This window comes from Ctenopharyngodon idella, chromosome 12 (genome assembly GCF_019924925.1).
Source record: "Ctenopharyngodon idella isolate HZGC_01 chromosome 12, HZGC01, whole genome shotgun sequence".
NCBI classification, from domain to species: domain Eukaryota; kingdom Metazoa; phylum Chordata; class Actinopteri; order Cypriniformes; family Xenocyprididae; genus Ctenopharyngodon; species Ctenopharyngodon idella.
Window position 1 is genome coordinate 80,726 of NC_067231.1, and position 21,533 is coordinate 102,258.

Here is a 21,533-nt window from a genome sequence, read left to right on the forward strand (position 1 = left end):
TGTTATTTTGTGCGTAGGATGTCCGCAGCAACGGTATCACTGCCGAACTCTGTGGCATCGCCAATCCGTCTCTTACAACACACTAATTACATGCGTGTCAGCCAGCTCACAATGCAACCAACCCCCGACGCTACACGCGCGCTCGTCTCACTGCTGATTGGTGGATTACATTTTTCTCTTCGAGAGTTGGAGAGCTATTGGTCGCTACCGCTGTCAGTCATCCTAGCCCCGCCTCCACGGTTTGTTTGGTAGAGTTGATCCTTTTTTCATTCTCTCTGTCGCGGCTGTGGGTTGGAGCCGCTGTCCCTGGGCTGGCACGTTCCTTCGTATTTATTTCTCATCCTTTGATTCGATCCCCCCCACTAAATTTTGCAACCGGGCCTCACGACCGACAAACGGCCGTCTGCTCCTTCATTTTATAGTGTCAAATTCCCGTCAAGAGAAATAATAAAGATGGCGGTGAGCGGGATGTCAGGCTCGGTTGTCGCCCGGCTCGAGGGCCGAGAGTTCGAGTATCTGATGAAGAAGCGCTCGGTCACCATCGGTCGGAATTCGTCACAAGGCTCCGTGGACGTGAGCATGGGCCACTCGAGCTTTATTTCACGGAGGCACCTCGAGATTTTCTCCGCCGGCGAGGATGGAACGGGAAGCGGAGATTTCTATCTTCGATGCCTCGGCAAAAACGGGGTGTTCGTGGACGGGGTGTTCCAGAGGCGAGGGGCGCCTCCTCTGCAGCTTCCCCGCATGTAAGCGCGTGTCTGTCGGTAGGAATTAGGCTAGAGCCGCGGGAATGCGTTTGCGTCGAACGCTCGCGGTATTTGTTTTGTTTCGTTTCAGCACGTGTTGATTATGACAAGCGCGACTAACGCGCGTCTCCTGCTGCCTCAGTCTGTTTACACAACACTGAAGGGGTTCTTCTGCAATTGTCACCATCATTTCTCTCTTAATGGCAATTTTCTTCTAAAGCATAACAAACGAACATGGTGCTGTTATTACTTCATGAAGATCCAGTAGTCAGTGTGTTTTGGGCTTCATTCAGTCCTCGATGACCTTTTAATTGACCCCCATCTGACGTACACTGGACCCACTGAATAAATGGCAGAAATAATGGCCTGATTAATATAATTCATATTTGATTATGAGAATGTCGTTTCTATGTAATGTAATAAAGTAATAGTATTAACGCCAGAGTTTGACCTTGTATTTTGTACATGCATGGAGGAAGGGTGCTAAATTTGTTCACATTTATTGTTATTCCATCTTTATTTAGACGATGCACCATTTGCCAAGTTGCAGAGAGTCTGTATTAAATCAGCCTCACCTCAGATTGTAAAGATAGAGCTATTAATGAAACTTATTATAGTCAGCGGAAGCGTTTCTTACATGCTTCAACATCACCTGAGGCTGAACACTGCAGAGGTTCAGATATATATATGTATATTTCTGATGAAATAATGTCTGTCATGTAATCAGGCCAATCTGATGTCTGTATATAAACCGGCTCTACTGTTACTGGCTGGTTTATCAACATCTCTCTGCGTTTTATTTACATGTATTGTTATTTTCGAAATGCCACTTGATAAACGTGTAATGGGTTGATGTCGCTAACTCGCTTGCTTCCTGTTTTTTAGGTGCACTTTCCGGTTTCCCAGCACAAATATCAAAATTACATTCACGGCCTTGTCCAGTGACAAGAGAGAGCGCAGGAACGCCCCGGAGTCTCCTGTGAAAGCGGTCCAACCCCAGATCTCGCCGCTGACCATCAACATTCCCGACAACATCGCCCACCTGATGAGTCCACTCCCATCTCCGACCGGCACAATCAGGTGAGTGCATTACACTTACACTTGACCTTTGCCCCCTGTGCCTGAAGCCTTATCATCATTGGGATATTTTTAAAAGCACATATTTAATGTGTTATGCGTATGTTGTTTTTCCTCAGCGCTGCCAACTCATGTCCGTCAAGTCCGCGAGGGGCGGGGCTTTCCAGCTACAAAATGGGTCGCGGCCTCACAGCGGATCTCATCAATGAAAACTCCCAATCCGAGAACGACAAGGAAGCTTCCGGAGGAGACAGTCCGAAAGTATGTGGCTTTTTAATAACCCTGACTAATGATGTCTCGTTTATCAGTGCATATGGGGAAGCTTCTGATTCGTCACGTTTTAAAGTGGTCGTCTTCTTGTCTTTCACAGGACGACTCCAAGCCTCCGTACTCGTACGCACAGCTCATTGTTCAGGCTATCACAATGGCTCCAGACAAGCAACTAACACTGAATGGAATATATACCCACATTACTAAGAATTATCCATATTACAGGACGGCAGACAAGGGCTGGCAAGTGAGTGTCAATCGGCTCTTTTGTTTCAATTCGTGTGTTTAGTCTTTGCTGCAGTGCTGTTGTATTTGTATGTGGTTGAGGCGAACTCGAGCGGCCCAGACAGACGTATTGTTTGGGAAAATCCACAAGATGTTTACAGCATTGATAGTACAAGATGAGTCCTAGCTTTCCCATTTAGTCCAAATATTTAAAGGGCTCATATACCATGATCAATCTCATGGTTTTTGATCTTGTGCTATAGGAGCCAGATGGGTTAATCAACACATGACCATCCACATTTACAAGTTAAAAAGATAAAGCTTTTATTCCTTAATGCCCAAGAACTGATAAATGCTCAAAACAACTCTTCTGGAGGATCAGAATCGTGTGGCTGACGTTCATCTTTTAACATGATTCCCGCTGGTTTCAGTATTTACATTTCAGCACACATTACAAATTTTGTGATGTAATGCAGACTTTGCAAAGAGCGCAAACTCACGAGCGGAGCTGGAGTGAATGTGCAAAGCTATTCCTCATTTTGCAAAGAAAAGGGTGGAGAGTGATCATGTGGGCAAAAGAAAGACAATAAACCTGAAACAACCTGAAAGTAAACCACAGGAGGGAAAGTATGATACGACCCATTTAATGAGCGTCAGTGATGTACAGTCTGCTTCATCATTACAGGGAGCACGATTACATGACCACATGCACTGTCGGCTTATTAGGCATATAATCGGGTTAAGAACGTGCATGTAAACGCACTCTGTCCAATGAGATTACATTTCTTTTGACCCTCACCAAACTGTTAACCTTTTTTGTCACGTTTCTCTTCCAGAACTCGATTCGTCACAATCTGTCCTTAAACCGCTATTTCATCAAAGTGCCCAGATCTCAGGAGGAGCCGGGCAAAGGCTCGTTCTGGAGGATCGACCCCTCGTCCGAGGGAAAGCTGATCGAACAAGCTTTCCGGAAGCGCCGGCCGCGCGGCGTTCCCTGCTTTAGGACTCCGCTCGGCCCGCTCTCATCCAGGTGATCTTTATTTTCTCCCCGTGTCGTTACTGTAAGGTGAGGGTGAGTGAGTTTATTACTGTTTCTAAGTCGAGGGGTTTCTTTCGCAGTAGCCGCACCAAAACTGGAGCAGCTTTGCTATTTCTATTAGAACTGCACCAACAGGACATTTTTTTTCAATCAAAGTCAAAAGCGCATATATTTTCTTTGGCCCTTGTGATGTCTGTTGTAGTTTGTCTTGAATATTTTTTTTAATCTTATGTCTATGATTTTTATTGTATTTGTAACTTATTTAACTCATTGTTCAGCACATTGGTCAGCTGTCGTTGTTTTTAGTTGTGCTTTATAATTAAACTGAGATTGAGATAATGAGTAAAATGAAGATGTAGGTGAACTATTCCTGTACTCATCTTCACCAGCCTGACTGAAAATAAAGTCATGGTATTCTGAAGAGTTTGTGTCAAGACTTCATGAACCGTGTTGCTTGAGTTTCTTCATTCAGTGTTCTTCTCTTCTCCTCAGGAGCGCTCCAGCATCTCCTAACCACACCGGGGCGCTGTCGGCCCACTCCAGCGGCGTTCAGACTCCAGACAGCTTATCGAGAGAAGGCTCGCCTGTTCCCATGGACCCTGATCCCACGCCTGCTCCGGCTCCAGCCATTCAGCCCAAACTAGCAGTCATACAGGAGGCCTGCTTCGCACAGAACGCTCCAGGTGACTTCACCCCTCGCGTCAGAGATCAAGCTGTGCTGAAATCAAGAGCCGTATAGACCTTATGCGCCAGAGAAACAAGCGCGCCGCCATCTTTATAATATTGTCTTTGAACTTCCGTTTTTGCGGTAGCTCTGTATATTTCTATGGCATCGCTGTTGAAGAATAATAATAATAATTTCCAGAAAATAAGTCACAGTTGAATTTAAATCACATTTTATTTTATTAGATTCAAAAAAGCAGGCTTTTACTACGGATCAATATTTATTGTGAAAAAATGTTCATTACTTTGAGTATGTTGCAGATGTATTTTCTTTTGACTTTAGTAGCGTACACATTTACTGTTGTTCTCACAGTATAAAAGAGCCTATAAATATGTAGCTTTGTTTATATTTCACGGCTCTTTCTCATCATGTGTGTCTCTGTGGCTGTCAGCATTATTACAGAGCAGACTGATTCAACTGCATCTAACCTGGTTTAATCCCCCACAGGTTCACCTCTAAACACCCAACCCGTTCTCATCACAGTCCAGCGGCAGCTTCCGCAGACCATCAAACCCGTGACCTACGCTGTGGCCACACCAGTGTCCGCTGCCGCTTCCCAGCAGCCCGTCATGCAGACGCTGCACGTGGTGCATCAGATCCCTGCGGTGTCCATGGCAGCCGTGACCGGACTGTCTACGAGCAACACGCACGTGGCGGAGCCCGTGTTCACCCAGTCCAGCATCGTCACAGCAGGAGCGCACGAGAACGGAGAGCACCAGGAGGTCAAAGGTGAGCGTACAGAAGCTCTGTGGATGTTGATTATAGGGATGAATAGTTGCAGCTGGTGATTTACTGTATCTTATTACACGGCTCTGTGGAATACTTGATTCCGATTGGCCCGAGGCCTAATTTCCTGATAGCGACCATTGTCAATAGCAACGTTCCGTAACCGACTGCTTGTCCGGGTTTGTGTTTGTCCGGATTCGGACTCGCTCTCTCCCGTGTCATTCACACCCAGCCGATGCCATCCTCGTCTCAGCTTCAGGAGACTTCAGTATCAGTAGCTGTGTAATATCGTAGTGTTTTTGACACTGTAATGGATTATAAGAATAAACAGCTGAGAGTTTAAATCCATTTTAAGTCATATCAATATTTCTAGTCCAAATAACTTTATTTGGTGAAAAGCTGTGTAACTAACGCTATGACTGTACGTTACTACTTCATCGTTCTTGTTTGAAGCCGCTTGCTGAACCATTTTTCTTTGTGGAAGCTTTGAGTTTTGCTCAAATCAATATGTACTTTTGTGGACCGTATTTGTGTATAATGTATATCCAGACGGTTGTATCGTCCAGAAGGGCTGGATGTACATGATCCCTTCTCTCGCTCCTCTTTAATGCCGTTTGTCACGTTTGTCTCAGTGAAAGTGGAGCCGGTTCCCGCCATCACAGCCTCGTCTATAGGTGGGACGGCTCGTATTCTCCAGACGTCGCAGTCCGGCCCCATACAGACGGTCACTATAGTGGGCCAGCATCAGCTGCCCGTCAAGGCCATCACGCAGAACGGGACGCATGTGGTCACGGCGGTGCAGGGCTCCGGCAGCACGGGTGAGGAACGGTTTTAACATTCGCATTAGTTTTCAGGAATATCTACAGCATAGGTTAACACAGTATTTGTTTATTATGGCTGGGCAATTTATTGAATTTTTTTCAGTTACAATTTTGACTTGCATTAATAATGAAAACAAGATTATTGTGAATCAGTTAGTGTTCACAGTGACGTGTTTTAGATCATCTCTCCTTCCCTTACAGGTTTAGTAGTTTTCTGTAGGTTGTGGCAGTGCATCTTACTTGCTTATTTATCTAATTTAATTGTATTTATTTTAATATTATTTATATTAATTACATTATATATAATATATATAATATAATAATTATATATATTATAATGAATTATATATAACATTCAAGTAAATTTGTGATGTTTCCAAAGTCAATCATGTTAAATGTTCCTAATCTCAGTATTGACCAAAATAATGGTGATTATGATTTTTGCTGAAATTGAGCAGCACTAGTGTTTATGATGCAGAAATTTCATTTGATTTGTTTTTTGTTTTTTGCCCCTAATGCAGATCTGGCATCATTATTTGATTCAGTTTTGCACATAAACAGGACAAAAGCTGTATTTTCACTAGTGCTCTCAGGCTTATAAACATTTCATTGTGAGCGCATTAGTGGAATATAGTAGACACTTTCTGTTGATAGTTTAACTTTGCTAATGCGCTGTGTCTGGTCGTCCTCAGCGAGTCCGCTGCACATGCTGGCGACGCACGCCTCGGCCTCCGCGTCCCTCCCCACCAAACGGCAGAACGGAGAGCAGGCCGAGCAGCCCGACGCCAAGAGAGTGAAGACCGAAGCCGTGCCCGTCACCGCAGAGAGAGACAAGCAGACTGACACCGACTAGGCCAGCCGTCTCTGACCTTTGACCTCAACGCGTTTTTTTGTTTCTCCCCGCCTGCCGCGCACCTGCTGCACCCGCGTCACCCGTTAATGAACCCAAGGTGCCAAATAGTGAGGTGAGATGAAATGTCAGTGGTTTTTGGAGAGATGTGAGGATTAGATTATGAGAGAAAGAGAGCGAGAGAGAGCGATGCTGTTCTGAAGGAGGAGGGAGGGACCTTTTACACCAATAGGTAAATACTCACAGATATATGCACACACATATATTAATATAGCCTACTTGAAGTTACAGAATGAAATGTATTGTTGTTCCTGTCTGGGCGTATACCCAGCAGAGAAGGTTTCCATCACGAGAGTCTCGGGCTGAACGCGGATGAAGAGCAAACAGACGAACCCCTTTTTGTGTTCCCTGAACAAACAACCGGCCAATGACCGACATAGATATTTATGTGATTGTCACGCATGTGTATCAGATGTGTGCTCGCCGTTCCCAGAGTCCTGAACATTCAACTGAGACGACAGGTCAGAAACGGACTTGCCAAACATCATTTCAGACCGATTAGCTCTTAAAATGTGAACCTGCTCACCATTTCAGCTTCATATTCACACATGGAAAAAATGAGCGTTTTTCTCTTGGGCAAAGGGAAATGTGGGCAGGTTTTTCCAGTCTCATGGCAGCTAGCCTCCATGTCCACCTACCTAATGCAGTCTTGAGTAGATATGCAGTATTTTGTCGTATGTGTTCTTTAGGATCTTATTTGTGTGTGTTTCCTGAGGCACAAATACTCAACAGAAACAGGCAGCGCTGAAACTCATTCGGCTTTTTTCGTTCTGTTTTATTTTTAAAGACGTGGACTTGTGGTCATGGAAATGAATGTAGTTACTTCATTCTTATTTTTATTTTTTCAGAAAAAAAGAAACACTATCGAGGGTTTGAGTTACTCGCTATTACATCAGATCAAAATGATGTTTACTCGCATCCTCTTTTTTTCATATTTTAACCAGTAACCTATGAGATAGATATATTTCCATTTGTACTTTGTTAAAATATATCAGCTTGCATGAACGTGTTGAGAAAATGTGCTGTACCCGATTCGATTCCTGACTGCGGGAACCTGCAGAAGATGAAAGAAAAAAATGCAAAATAATATTTTATACAATTGGGATCATTACTGCACTTACCTTTCGTTTCTAATATTTCCTTTCCTCCCCAATGTTTTTCCTTTTCTATTGGAGATGTCGTTGGCTGTGTTTGTTATCTTTGTGTTGAAGTCTCTTTGCCTGTTAATAATATTATTTTATTCTGTTCAAACATCTGAAAGAGTCTACACAGATAGTACATGTTCCACACGGAAAAATAAGTGGTAGATGTTGTTCAGCTTCAGTGGGTATATGCATTTTTTTTATAAATTAAATTAAAAACTCCATAACTTCTGTGGTGTGTGTGTGTGTGTGTGTGACTGCTGAAGGTGTAGTAGCTGCTGTGTGTCTCTAGATGGCGCTGTATCGGGATGAAAAAAACCTTTGTCACATGGCACACCAGTATCCAACCATTCAGTTGTACAGCTGGGAATTTGTTGGGGAACTTGAGAGAAATAAGGGAAGAAATCCAAATGACCATCATGTGTTTTAAAGGCATCCGAACCGAACCAGAGCCGAGTGTGAAACAGTCCCTCGCTGTTGGAAAACACTCTGTTGACTCTTCTGGTGAAGTTAAAGACAGAAGGGAGTGTTTTACAGCCCGTCGCTCTGTTTTCTAAGGATTTGAATGATTTATTGTGAAATACACTAGATTTTCTCTCCAGGTTGCTGCTGATTACTGTCATTACAATCAGGTTTGGAAACAAAGAACAATGACTTCTGGATAAAGATTCTGCAATTTGTTTGTTGACAGAAACTACAGTAATGGCGTCACTTACTGTTAAACACGAGAGAGTGACGTAATGACACAGTCGTCCTTTGAGTAATTTGCTGACAGATTTAGGATTTAGGCCTGTTTTTCACCTTTACATTTCTAAGCTATAAGATTTTCCCAGAAGGCTCTAATACTGTTGAGTTATATGTGATTTTATAGTGAAGTGCTTCGATGTTAATGTCAGGATCCTTTAATCAGAAAACATTGACTGTTTCCCATGATCTGAACGCAAGCCGGATGTCTCTCGAGAAGTGAAGCGCGTCACCGCCGCATCGAGTTTCTCTGTCGGCGCGTCGCTTCACTCGGGTGTTAGAACTAGATAACTCCATATATCTCTGACACCTCGACTGTTGATGGAAACTTGACCTGCTGTCCAACCGTCTTGTTCTGCTTGTTCCACTGGTTGTCTGATTTCTTGACAGAGTTAATGAATTAATAATAGGAGGAGTAATTTGTCATGCATTTCCATGGTGGCAAGAAACTTGGAAACAGCAGTTGCTGTAAGGTAATACTGTTCTCTGAGTTCTGATATATTTCAGCATGGTTAACTTGAGTTTTTTTGTATAGCACTTTTCATAATACATATTGTTTCAAAGCAGTTTTACATAAAATGCTCTTTTTTTAGTGTTTCAATTTAGGAATTATCAATTACTAATGACTTTGTACTGGTTAAAATGAGCTATATCACTACCATGTCTGCTTTGATCAATCGGCAATGTCACAATCTAACAACATCCTGACGTGTGGTTCCAGTGGTTACTGTACTCTCTCTTATTGTCCTTTGCTGTGATTGTGAAAGACTCGAGGATTTAATGGCTCAAATATCCAGATACACAATAGCAGGGTGTGTCTCTAAACTCTTATATTTGTCTGGCAGGTTTGCCTGGATTGGTAATGAAGTTAGGAGAGAAAAGCTGTTGTTCTAGTTCTTGATAAGAGTACATGTCTCCTTCACTTCACTTTTATTATGCTTTTACTGTAATGTTCAGAGCGGCTCTGTTTGCAGTAAACGCCGGTCTGTTAAAGTCATCAGTCCCTGCCTGTCATTGGAGAAGGACGAGAGGAAAAGGGTGAACCGGTTTCTTGACGCGATCAGGGTCTCGCTCTTCAGCAGAAGGAAGACTTTGACCCTTATAAAGTTTGCAGAGGATTATTCATAATGTTTGTTTTAATGTACAGTTCAAGTACTACCTGAAGTGCAATTGCATATGACTGGAAAAGCTGTATAACTTTTAAAGTATGAATGAACTAAAACTAAGAGTGATTTTGCACTATTTAAAAGCCAGAATCAAAGGGGCTTCATTAACAATGCAAACATTTCAGAAGAACAGAATATTTTCCAGAAAAATACCAAAACCAAGTAACTGGCCAAATGAATCATTTTCTGACAGCTCTTTATTTTATAAAGATGATAAATCTGAATAAAATCTGAAATTTACCTTTCATGTGTACAAGTTAAAAGTACAAATACATAAATCATGTACAAAGTGCTCATAGAAATGCATCAAATTAAAAACTTTTCCCTGATGAATGACTTCATTTCTCAGCCAGTCCAAATATGAAGGTTTGGTTAAAAACTGCTGCTTTTCTCCATCTTCGTCAGACTCTTGTGGAAGAGAAGCACCTGAGGAGAGAAACGCTTTGAGTCTGACAGCATCAGAAACACTTTCCACAGAACTATGGGATACACTTATGGGATAATTTTAAAATATAAACTGCAAAATTATGAAGAAAAAACATTCTAACTTTATGCAAAATGGTACAAGAAGCCTGAACTTACACCTGTAAAGAACAGCAGAACATCAATCTGACCCTGAATCACACAAGCTATAGTTATGTAGGCCATTTCTGTTACTGTTATGCAGTCAATTTTGCAATGTCCCCATCATTCATATATGAATATATATATATATATATATATATATATATTCATATATGTGTGTGTGTGTGTGTGTGTGTGTTTAATAGTGGAGTGAAATGAATAATTATTTCACTTCTTTAGTTTGAAGATGCTACAATATCTTCTAACATGAAGAAACTTCTTAATCGATACGAACATGTTTAACTGGTAAACAATTTCTAGTTTCACTTTCCACCCTGTTAGTCTTTTGTAATGTCACTTTAACAAACGTCAGCCCCAATGTCCGAATAAGTGCACTACATAGTACACAAAAAAGCAGTAGCCTACATCAAATGATTAGAAAGCATAAATAAAATGGAAGACCAAAACTCAGAAGATCCTCTGAAAGAGTGTAAGGATGATGTGCTGAAGAAGAAATATCTGAGATCCAGGATGTGACGTCATTCTGCTGGTTAAACAGTTCTGATATTTTGTGGTATTAGTCGGTTTGTCTCACTACAAAACATTCTATCCTCTTAAATAAAATTACATAAATCAGTTAGGGTTTAAAAGATGGTTAAAATATGAAAATGGCCTTGTGACACCTTCAGGTAAACTCCCAATCCCTTCAGCTCTTTATTTCCATCCTGTTCAGTTTCACCCTGTTTATTTTCTTGCCTTTGTGTGAATGAGTGATTTTAGCATCTTTCTGAAAGTCTGCTATAGATTTTCATAATTTATGTTATAGACATCCTTAAATCTACAGAAGTGCCGCACGACAAGAAAGAGTCGTTCAGAAACCATCGCGTTATTCCACATGATGTGAACAGAAATCGGTTGCATTAGATGGACCGCGTACCGGTTCCGTGTCAGAGGACTCGTTCCTGTTTCCCGAACATCTCGGAGTTCTTCAGGATCTCCAGCTCCACCGTCTTCTCATCACAGCTTCTCTCGTACGCTTCATTGACGCGTCCCGCCGTTCCCGAGTTTTCCCACGTTATCCGCGTCGGAGCGTGATGTGTCACATCGCCGTTCGCGGACTTCTTCCCGTTATCGATGCACTTCTCTCGGGCTTCCAGAGGCTTCTTCCCGTTTTTGGAAAGGCGCTCGGAGAGTTTCCGCGCCCAGTGCGCAAAGTTATCAAAGGTGCTTTTCTCCAGATCCTCAGAGGAAACTTTAATATTCCCCGTGTACCACATGACCCACCAGAAAAGACTGAGGAAAACTATTAATGAGCCAGTATATATTAGAAAGTCTCCATAAAATTTGCCGTCCAGTCGCAGATTTGCAAAAATCCCGACTAACAGCAAGGCGAACCCGGTTATATCAAACGCGACCCCGAGGGCGAATAACGCGGCGCAGCCCCCGACACACTCTGGGGCCATTATACACCTGAGACAAACATCAAACGACCGGACAAAACGCGCTCGTTCTTCTCGACTAGCTTTTTTTTTTTTTACACCTGTGAAATACACCTGCTCGTAGCACCGCCCTGCATGTGACGTCATCTAGAACAAACCTGGAAGTGCGCATGCGCTCTCTGACACGCGGAGTTGTTTTGAACGTGAACGAGCTTTCAAGTTGAAACACCTTAAATAACATTCGTGCACAGCAAACCTGGGATGAACTATGGTCGCAAGTTCCGTCGTTACCGATAGAGTTCAATGGGACTTACGACCACAGTTGGCTAACGATGCTTTCGGGAAACGCACCCCTGAGCCGTGATTTTTGCTCCGCACATGCGCGTTAGCGTTCTCTTTGATCGTGGGAAATTTGAAAAAGTTGTTTTTCTAAGGTAAGATTTTCACTTCACTAGGTCCCTTCTGCAATGAGTAGCTTATTCTACATCGGTCATGGGTTTGATTGATGGAACAAAGAGTGAACTAATCATAAACAATAAACAGTTTTAATTTTGTGTAAAAATGATTTTTATCCACTTTGTAAAAATTACTACAGTTGCCTGACGTCATTCCCTCAGGACAGTTTTGTAAAGGCTTCTTGTTTACCGGGAGAAAACAGTCTGAGCGAAGAAGAGCACGAGATGAATGTGTGAAGAAAACAAAGAAAAATGAAGGTAAAGTGTCATTCCTAATCAAGCTGTATTTATAAAGAGTGTGAAAATGTGATTTAATTGGTAACACTTTACAATAATGTTAGGGCCTGTTTGCACCTGAAGACCAGGTGTAAATCCCTTCCGAAACGCATTCGAGGCGGATATGAATCCGATCGCTCAAACCGCTTCAGGAGGAGGTCTGGGACGCATTCCAGTCAAAACTGAACAGGTCTAAATGCATCTGGTTGTTGAAACCACATATGTAAATTTAACTCCTCCCAAAAATACTAAAAAATGAAAGTGTGAAAGCGTGTTATAGGCTAAATAACATGTCAGATAGGACAGCGCTTCTGCAGCTGAGTGTCTCTTCGGCAAGACAAACTGCCGCAAATCAAACTGAAAGTCGCAGGCGCTCAAAACAAAATCATCTGCATTAAAAGTAATGAGACTAAATGATCTTACCAGTGCTGTGGCCACGCTCTCTCCTATTACGGTTTTTGATTTTGAAATTAGCTGATGATCAATAAAATACCGCTCATATTTGTTGCTTTCGGTGACGTGAACTCCATTAAATCTGCATATAGCGCGGGAATTGAAGATCGGATTTATATCCGTTTTGCAGAGACACATTTATGTGGCCAAGTGTAAATGAAATCGTTTTTATAAATCAGATAGCTATCCGATCAGAGGAAACGCATGAAGTGACCAGGTGTAAACAGGCCTTTAATGTCGTTGATGAGCAACACATTTGATACAGTATTTATTCATCTTTGTTAATGCTATAAAAATGCACCTTGTGTTCATGATCATGTTAGCTCAGATCCATTAAATACATTTTTTGATTTTAATAATGTATTAGTAAATGTTGAAGTTAGCATTACCTATAATAAATGCTCGTAGAAGTATTTTTTCATTGTTAGTTCATGTTAACTTATTTTGAAGTGTTATCATTTAATTGCATTGTTTTTAGCCTATGATACAAACATGCTAGCCATTAAATTAGCTATAGTGAAACAAAGGACTAGGCTTTTTTTTTTTTTTTTTTAAATAATGTCCTATGTAATGTTATATGGAAGTGTCTGACTGAACCCTGTACCGGAAGTTTGTTGTATCGCTGATGTAACCGGCAGATGGCGCTAGTGATCTTCGCGAGCGACTGCAGACATGCGCTGTGATACAATCAGATCTCAAACATGGCACCACAAAGTGAGCAAAATCATTCATTTGCCCGTTTCCACTGTATGAGTAAATATTATAACACCCCTTCTACAAACAATCAATGTGAAACTCAAAGCATGTCTCAGTGATGTTTAAAGAATCCCCTTCATCTGCATTCAGAGAGATGATGCCAGCCGATACAGTCTTCCGACTAGGACAAGCATAATAAGGTGTTGGAAATAATTATGTCCTGGGGGACCAAAGCTAGTGAAAGCTTGTATTTTTCTAAACTGTTCACTGAATATATCCAAGAAGCGAATGCTGAACTGAGCAGGACCTCAGTGTAAAAGAGAAAGTGACACAGTCAAAGATGTTTAGCTCTTCCCACGGCAATATTGAAATGCAGACAATAAACGCAAATGTTAATGTATGAGTGACGGGATGTAGACGAGCTCTGGGTCTGATCATAGAGTAAATACAGCAGTAAAGTCAGTCAGAAAGACTGTCCTCCTCACTGAAGATGTTCTCGACTCTTCACCTGAATTTAAACGCTATTGTGCTGCAGCTGTTAAACTAAGAGAAGCGAAACTCTCTCTGTCATGGACTGCATTGCAGGGTGAGAGTGGCCATTTTGTTGCTGTGAGATTCACAATAGCTGTATATCATGTTTTATCTGGAGATAATCACTGGTGTGAAGGACTGTAAATAATTCATTACTCAAAGAGGCTGAGCTGTACTTTTAATAGCCTGAATCTTGATAATTCTGTAAAAACAATATTTTTTTTTCTTGATAGCTTGCAGCAGCAACACTCTCATTTCTCCCAATCGATAGATAGCATATTTTTCAGCACTAAAACATCTTGTAAGATCTAAAATTGTTCCCTGTTTTGTGATCAGCGTGTCGATCATCTCATGAGAATGTTAAGTACAGTCTCTGATTTCGTCGCCTCAAATCTGTAATGAATGTTTTTACAAGATCCCAAAGCCTATTGGAAATGATGTCAAATATTTATTTTTCCTAGAACAGCTTTTGTGAAGAACAGATCTACGCTGCATAATTCAGCGTCAGAAGATGAATGAAGACAGCGATGGCTCTGATCTCATTACAGGAGAGATTCTCAGCTTGAAGAATCAGAGCCGAGCTCCAGAAGTAACAAGACAAATGAGGTCTTTCACAGCTCTTTCTAATCAGGCCTCAGAACGGACCTCCGTTTACAGCAGGTGGTCCAAAACTTCACATTTCAAAATGTCAGATCTCAGTGCTTAGAGCCGGGGATCTTTCCAGAGAGTCTGCCTTCCTCCAAGTCTTGATTTCCCAGAGGATCTGTAGTCCTGACACGCTTGAGCTTCCCGAGCATTTAAGCAGACATGCCTGTTCTGCTATCAGAGGCATCGCTGCTGCCCGTCTCGCTCTCTCTTACCTGCAACTTTCCCAAACCTGGGGATATTTTACCAAACGTATGACAGTCTTACAGAATCAGATGTTCCTCCGGACGAGAGCTGCCTTAAATACCAGTGAGTCGTGCTTCATATCAAGGATACTCGAACTGCAAGGGTGTCATTTCTGCATCTGTTGACGCTGCAGGCAGTGTTTTGTGACTTCCAGGGTCAAAGTGCACCGGCTCTTTGCGTCAGTCCTTCTGTGTCCCCAAGGTCGCTTATTTATCGCGGATGACCATGCGGCTCTAAGCTCTCATCTTCGCTAATCACAGCTGAATGTTTACACTCGCCGTTCATCACCTTCCTGAGAGCTTTCATATCAGCCGTGCCACAGCACAATAATTCAGAAAAAAAAGAGTGGGAAGGGAAGGAGGCTAATTTGTTTTTTTATTATCCTTCTCAGTGACGGCTTACTGCTAGGATTTGTGTGGTAGTTGAAGAAATCCTTCGAATAATAGCTAAAGTGTAAGTGCTGTACACATATGAATGCAAGAGCCACATATCTTATCTGACAGCAGCGTGATGAATGTCACTTCTTCTCATGTTTTTAATCAAGCTGAAAGACAATGCGCTGGCGTCCCGTGACACATGCGTGTTTCCATCAGCGGATCAGCTCGTCTGATACATGCGTGTGTTTGGTCCACAGCTCCATCCTGCTCGTCCCATGCTAGAGTCGATCCCTACGCCTTTGATTTCGCAGCGATAAACATGAGGCCTGCAGCTCGAGGAGAGAAACGGAGATCAGTCTTATCTCTCTGAACAGATCCTCACACAGCAGGTTTATCTAAACGCACAGTTGATTCATCCATCTGTGGTGATTATGATTTTGTCGTCACTCCTGGCTATTCTTTTTAATGCTATCTGTGAATTGAAGCCCACATGAGGTGTTTAGCTGCATGTACGCTGATAAAGCCCATCCGTACAACATGGCAAGTGTAACTTCTGCCTGCTGACAGCTAACCTGTATTGTGTTGCCAACTGTAATTGATGGAAAAGACTCAAACCACCGTACTCATCATGAGCCAACTTCAATTTACAACCTGTTAAAAGAAGAAAAGAGTGACTCTCTTTATCTAGAGGACAAGAGTTATTCTTCAGAATAGGCTGCAGGTAACGTGTGCTGATTGGCTGCAGGGTGTATTAGGGGCGGTGGAGCGTTTGATTGGACAGAAATCTGTGTAGTGCAGGATGAGTCATCAGGATTTTTGGTCCGTCTTTCCGGAAGAGAAAGAAATTTTTAATGCGTTTGTGTAGTAAAAATGAATTGTATATTATTGTGGTACACTAGCATTTTTTGATACCAACTTACAAATATGAATAAAATATTTTTTGTAAAACTTTATTTTGCTCTTCTTTGCGGTCTTTCAGTTGGAAAACCCCTGCATGTAGACGGCTATAGATGTGGACTAAAAGCTGTAAATCTCCAGTTTTCAATGGTTTATGCCGTTATTACAGCTGCAGTCTGTAAGTTTTGCCTCTTTGTCGCCATCTCTGTTTGAATTCTGCATTTGCAGTTATTTGTGGAATTATCATCTTTACATGGGTTGTGCATCGGCACGGCTCCTCAGCGCGAATGAATCTAGTGTTTTGAGGAGAATATGTGGATACTGTACTTCGGAATCACAGATTGTAGTCTTGGAAGTATGACCAAAATAAGAATTTTCACTGGAAAATGTCATTTGATCGAGTAACAAATCTGCCACTTTTGTTCTGACCAACTGAGGGGAAAAAAAGCATTACAATAAATTGCACTGCCAATGGTGATTAAATCTAAGATTGCTTAGCTCGGATCACGTCAAAATGTGCAAATTAATATTATTGTTATACTTTGTTTTCAAATTGTTAATGTTAACAACATCAGCATTGCGTGACTATGTGTATTTAGTGTGTATTAGGGTTACCTGTAGATTTCAATTTCTGTACAGTCTAATCTCTAATGTTAATTTGTCATACCATACAATCCGCCATCAATATGATTAGTTTAATTATTCCAGCTGCTGTGAGAAAAGGATAAATGATCCGTCTCCTGCAGCATCTTCACATGATATAGACTACTAGCTGGAACTGCTTCTTTATGTAAAAAGACGTGATGCAAAGACGCAAAGATGAACGTTTGCGTGCTCAAATTTTCTGCAGAAACCCACCAGTACCACCCGAATTAGAAAACATTATTACAAGCTTACCGTTGTGGCCAATGTAAGGAGATAGTTTTGAACACTGGCTGGTTATGTACTTGCTCAAAAATTGATTTTGGATCATTTTTAACTGAGAAAAGTTACAGACTGCAGCTTTAAAGACTGCTCAGTCATTGCCTCTTCATCTTATTTCTCTGAAGTAAAGGAACCTTTTTACCGTCTTCCAGCTAATGTTTTGTCAGGCGCTCGACACCGCATAGGTTCCCGTGAGACATCTGCTATTGAAATGGCATTACATTCTTTATTATAATCTTTATAATCTCAAAACGTCTTCCCTCAGAGACAAAACAAGTCGACTATATTCATTTTCCAGTTGTCAGAAGCGAATTTCTCTCCTGACTTTGGATGTTTTGTCATTTTTGAGTATTGCAGGTATATTCTTTTGTCATCTTTTATTTCTTTGATGTGTTTTCTCTTACAGATGGTAAATGAGTATATGCCTGTGTCAGCACTGAACACTGCTTGTGCTGAGGGATACACGTGATAATATAAGAACAAAACAGATTTAGTTTCATCGTTTCAGGGCCATTCTGTTATAAAATCGTTTGTACGTCTTCATTTCATGCGCTGGGGCTAAATAACCTGAGCACTGTGATGATATTATAGTTTATGTTTCATGGGTTATGTTTTCACGGTTATGACTTTCAACTTTTTCATTTAGGTAAGGGCATAAACTTCAGCAATCTCATCATATATTAATACCATATCAGTTCTATATTTATTGGTATTGGCCAGAATATTAATCCCTAACGCTGCTCAGATCTATTCAGAGACAGAGAGACTGAGCATCTGTAGAAAAATGCAGTGATCAATTGGCAGTTAAAAGAGCCAGATGCCTTTTTAATAGCTGGAGCAATATGAAAAATATGTTTTTAGTCTGATTTGAGCTATAGAAGCAGCATCTAAAGCATTGTCAGATTTTATTGCTGACTTGAAGACATTTGATATTGGGATGAAGTCCTGACAAACTGTCTTGCCCGTTCAAGTATGTAAGAGCAATACTTGCATGTGTAATGAAAACAGAAATCAGCTGCCTGTGCTGTCCAACACACTGGAGTCATCTCTGTGCTTCTGCTGAAGAATGTTTTCAATCAGGTGGATTTTCCTCTCGAGCCACAGATCGGCTGGAATTTATGAGATTCTTCACTTTCCAAAAAACAAACAATGGGCAACATCATATTTTGCCCTGAATGCAGCGTAGATGATAATTTAATTGGACGGAAGTGTGCAATTTGACACTGCGGCTCTCGTTTGAAAACATCAGTATGATCAGCTAGTGCTTCATTGATCTGTTATGAGTTGTTTCAGCCGTTGTCTGTTTAATGAGCCTGCAGGACTAAGCTCTTTTCATTTATTTGGGGACTAAGGGATCTGAGCATGAATAATCGCTTCATAAGTATGATAGTAACAAAAGGCGTTTTTTCTTTATGTATTCATATCCACACATATACTCTCGTTTACCCACAGATCAAGTTGTTTTGAATTAGTGGCATTGTGCTTTGAAGCACGCGCCGCCCAATGCAATTACGATTCTCCGTACGCCACTGTGAAAAATATCTGCGCTTGTATCTGCGTGTCAAGGACATGTGGCTAAACCCCATCAGGAACGGGCCGAAGGTCTGGCATAATGAGATCTCAGGCAACATTTATGAGGGACCTAACTGTCAGACACTCACCCGAGTCTGACGCAAACAGGATTCAGCCTTCTTCGTTTAGCTTCGCCGGGCCGCACACCACCTGGAGATGTCTAATTGTAAAACAAACCCTCTGACGGCTCGGAAGACGTGCCATCTATCACATTTGTCCTCTGACTAGCATGCGCTCCTGATGTGGGATTTGGCAGGACGGGTGGATGTGAGCGATTTGTAGTGCTTCCCGCAGCCCACTAGTGCATGCCAAGACCGATCCGTGGATTTGGCCTCATTCAGAGAAGCGTGGAGTGTTTCAGCAGGTCCCAATGGCACAGAGTAAATGGACACGGGCACATCCACGAGAGGAACCGCATTCCTGCTCTGTTTTGGTGGCGCGTTACTGCCGCTAATATCAATAACTGTATCCTACCTTAAATGGCACCTATTATGCAAGATTCACTTTTACATGGTTCGAACATAAATGTGTGTTGGCAGTGTGTGTACACAACCACACTAAAATGATAAAAATCCACCCACACCTCTTTTTTTTAATCCCCATAAATCATAAGCAGTGTCTCAGAACAAGTCGTTTGCAGATTATGGGCAGAGTCACAGGCCCCGCCCACGACTGCTGACCCTATTAGCATAGACCCGCCCAGAGCGAGTCTTACACTGTCCGCCATTTTCTCCAGGCCGGAGCAGCTGTAGCGACAACAATGTCTGGTAAGCAACTCGGGTGTTTTGTTGTTGGATGTAAGAGTGAACATAACAGTCTTCATGTCCTCCCGACATCAGAGCCGCTGAAGACACAGTGGATTCGTTTTGTTTTTGAAGAGAATGTGCCCCCATATACCTAAATTTGTTTATGTCTGTGCAAATCATTTTACACCAGACTGCTTTGTGAACAAGGGGCAATGCAAAGGGACACTACAAAACACAGGTTTTGCTAAAAAGTTGTTACTCAAGGATGGATCAGTACAAACTGTTTGTGATCCAGTTTACAGCCTCCAGAGTGATACTGGATATGGCAGTAATGAAGGGGAGAGCACTTTATTATAGTTCATCGTTGTTTTATGGATAAAAAGTTTACCAGTTTATTAAGCACCCCCCCCGAAAAGGCATAAGGTCTTTATATATTTGTTTACTATTATTTGTAACGAGTGTTTTTGTGTAATTTGCTGTGTATGTTGATGATAATGCAAGGGAGAGACAGAGTTTATGGATAAGACTTTAAAATGCACTTCTTGTACTGTTTTATTCAGCTCTTACTGTGATTTTTCTGGAGTGAAAACAGACATCATTGTCCGGTTTGAACTGAACACCGCTGCCGACGGTTTCGGACATTTTCAGTGCGTGTTTGTTTGTTGCATGAGCTCTCGAAGCTCCGCCCTCTTCTTGAAAGGGGGCTGGGATCAGCAGCTCATTTGCATTTAAAGGGACACACAAAAGTGGCCATTTTAACAAGCTATAATAAATGATCTGTGGGGTATTTTGAGCTGAAACTTCACAGATACATTCTGGGGACACCAGAGACTTACATTACATCTTGTAAAAAGGGGCATAATAGGTGCCCTTTAATCACTATGCGTGTGTGTCTGCAAAACCATCGTAGCATTTCTGCGGGTACAAATCACTGCAGTGTCCGGGTGAGACGTGCTGAAAGTATTATTATTCCCACTGAGACAACTTGAGATTACAGAAGGTTATCAGTTAATAATGACTTCAATTTTGATAGTTGTCATATTGCTTCAGAAGATTTGAGATATATAGTGTTAAATTTGTATGGAAAAGAACAGCATGAGGTTGAGTACTGTAGATAATAACAGGTTTTTAATTTAGCATGAAATATCCCAATGCAAATATCTTGTGATGGTTTTCCTGCTGTAGCTCTACTGGTGAAGCATGACAATAGCGATGCCAAAGTCTGTTGCTGGTGTTGAATTTTGCATTTAAATTTTAATTAACAATTACATCCAAGTAGGTTTAGTGGTTAGACTTAAAAATCAACTACGTTCAGATTTAGATGAGCTTCATTTGCACAAACACAAGGAATTTGCTGAGCGTAAATATATGCACACACAAGGCAATAGAAATCAAATGCAAATAAGGAGAATTAAGAATAATAATAATAATAAAGTAATATGCATCTAAATGGAGTAAGGAGCAGACTTATGTACAGATATGCACATTCTGTACTATATAAATATAAATATGCATTTACATCTACATAATAAGTATCTATCTATATTAATGTCCAGGTGGCATAACCACCAAGTGAATATTGAACTGACATTTCCAGTGTGATCTCAGTAATGGATAAAGGTGATACAGTTCTCCAGGTGGATGAGGAGGTTCCAAACATAAAGCGCTTTGAGTTCCCACAATTATTGGTTTTAGCACACATACATTTAAAAAAAAAAAAAAAAAAAAAAAAAAAAAAAATTATATATATAATATATATATATATATATATAAGTATTTAAGCATCTAAAACCTAAGCATTTTATGTTTGAACAACAATAGAGACATTTAAATGTTTGCGAATAATTTTAGGTTCATAGAATTTTGAATTCATGCAATTATTAGGTTGCTATTAAATGTTAAAATGAATAAATTCTCTCATTGTTAAATTGTCATTTCAACATTACGTTTTATTTTATTTGGGTAAACTATCCCTTTAAGTGATGTCAAATCATATTTTTGACATGTGTTAAAGCAGGTTTCCATTTTTTCAGTATATCTATTTGTGCTTGTCTTTGAATTCCCTCACTTATAAACTTGAATTCTTCAGTTTGTTTTGTGACAGTGTGATAGTGTTTGTGAG

The 21,533-nt window shown here is 41.1% G+C and overlaps 1 protein-coding gene and 1 long non-coding RNA gene across 6 annotated transcripts; both read left to right on the top strand.

Moving 5' to 3' along the window:
* Window positions 1-227: 227 nt before the first annotated feature.
* foxk2a (forkhead box K2a) lies at window positions 228-7,911 on the top strand. Its single transcript, XM_051914033.1, has 9 exons — window positions 228-746; window positions 1,632-1,826; window positions 1,943-2,084; window positions 2,194-2,340; window positions 3,155-3,348; window positions 3,850-4,040; window positions 4,529-4,810; window positions 5,440-5,625; window positions 6,321-7,911. Exons 1-9 carry the CDS (start codon window positions 454-456, stop codon window positions 6,479-6,481), a joined length of 1,791 nt encoding a protein of 596 aa, XP_051769993.1. The 5' UTR covers window positions 228-453; the 3' UTR covers window positions 6,482-7,911.
* Window positions 7,912-11,203: 3,292 nt separating this feature from the next.
* LOC127523399 (uncharacterized) lies at window positions 11,204-16,225 on the top strand. Of its 5 annotated transcripts, none has more exons than XR_007932872.1 (4): window positions 11,204-12,027; window positions 12,189-12,306; window positions 13,388-13,491; window positions 14,466-16,225. It is a non-coding gene; the product is annotated as an uncharacterized LOC127523399 (long non-coding RNA). The 5 variants fall into 5 exon arrangements; XR_007932869.1 differs by having other exon boundaries at window positions 13,416-13,491; XR_007932871.1 differs by having other exon boundaries at window positions 13,416-13,491; window positions 14,471-16,225.
* Window positions 16,226-21,533: the final 5,308 nt, after the last annotated feature.

Excerpts from the sequence above, each read along its gene's own strand:
- foxk2a (XM_051914033.1), top strand. The coding sequence starts at position 454 with ATGGCGGTGAGCGGGATGTCAGGCTCGGTTGTCGCCCGGCTCGAGGGC. Across the intron at positions 1,827-1,942 it reads TCTCCGACCGGCACAATCAG|CGCTGCCAACTCATGTCCGT; the intron begins GTGAGTGCATTA and ends GTTTTTCCTCAG. Across the intron at positions 4,811-5,439 it reads AGAGCACCAGGAGGTCAAAG|TGAAAGTGGAGCCGGTTCCC; the intron begins GTGAGCGTACAG and ends CGTTTGTCTCAG.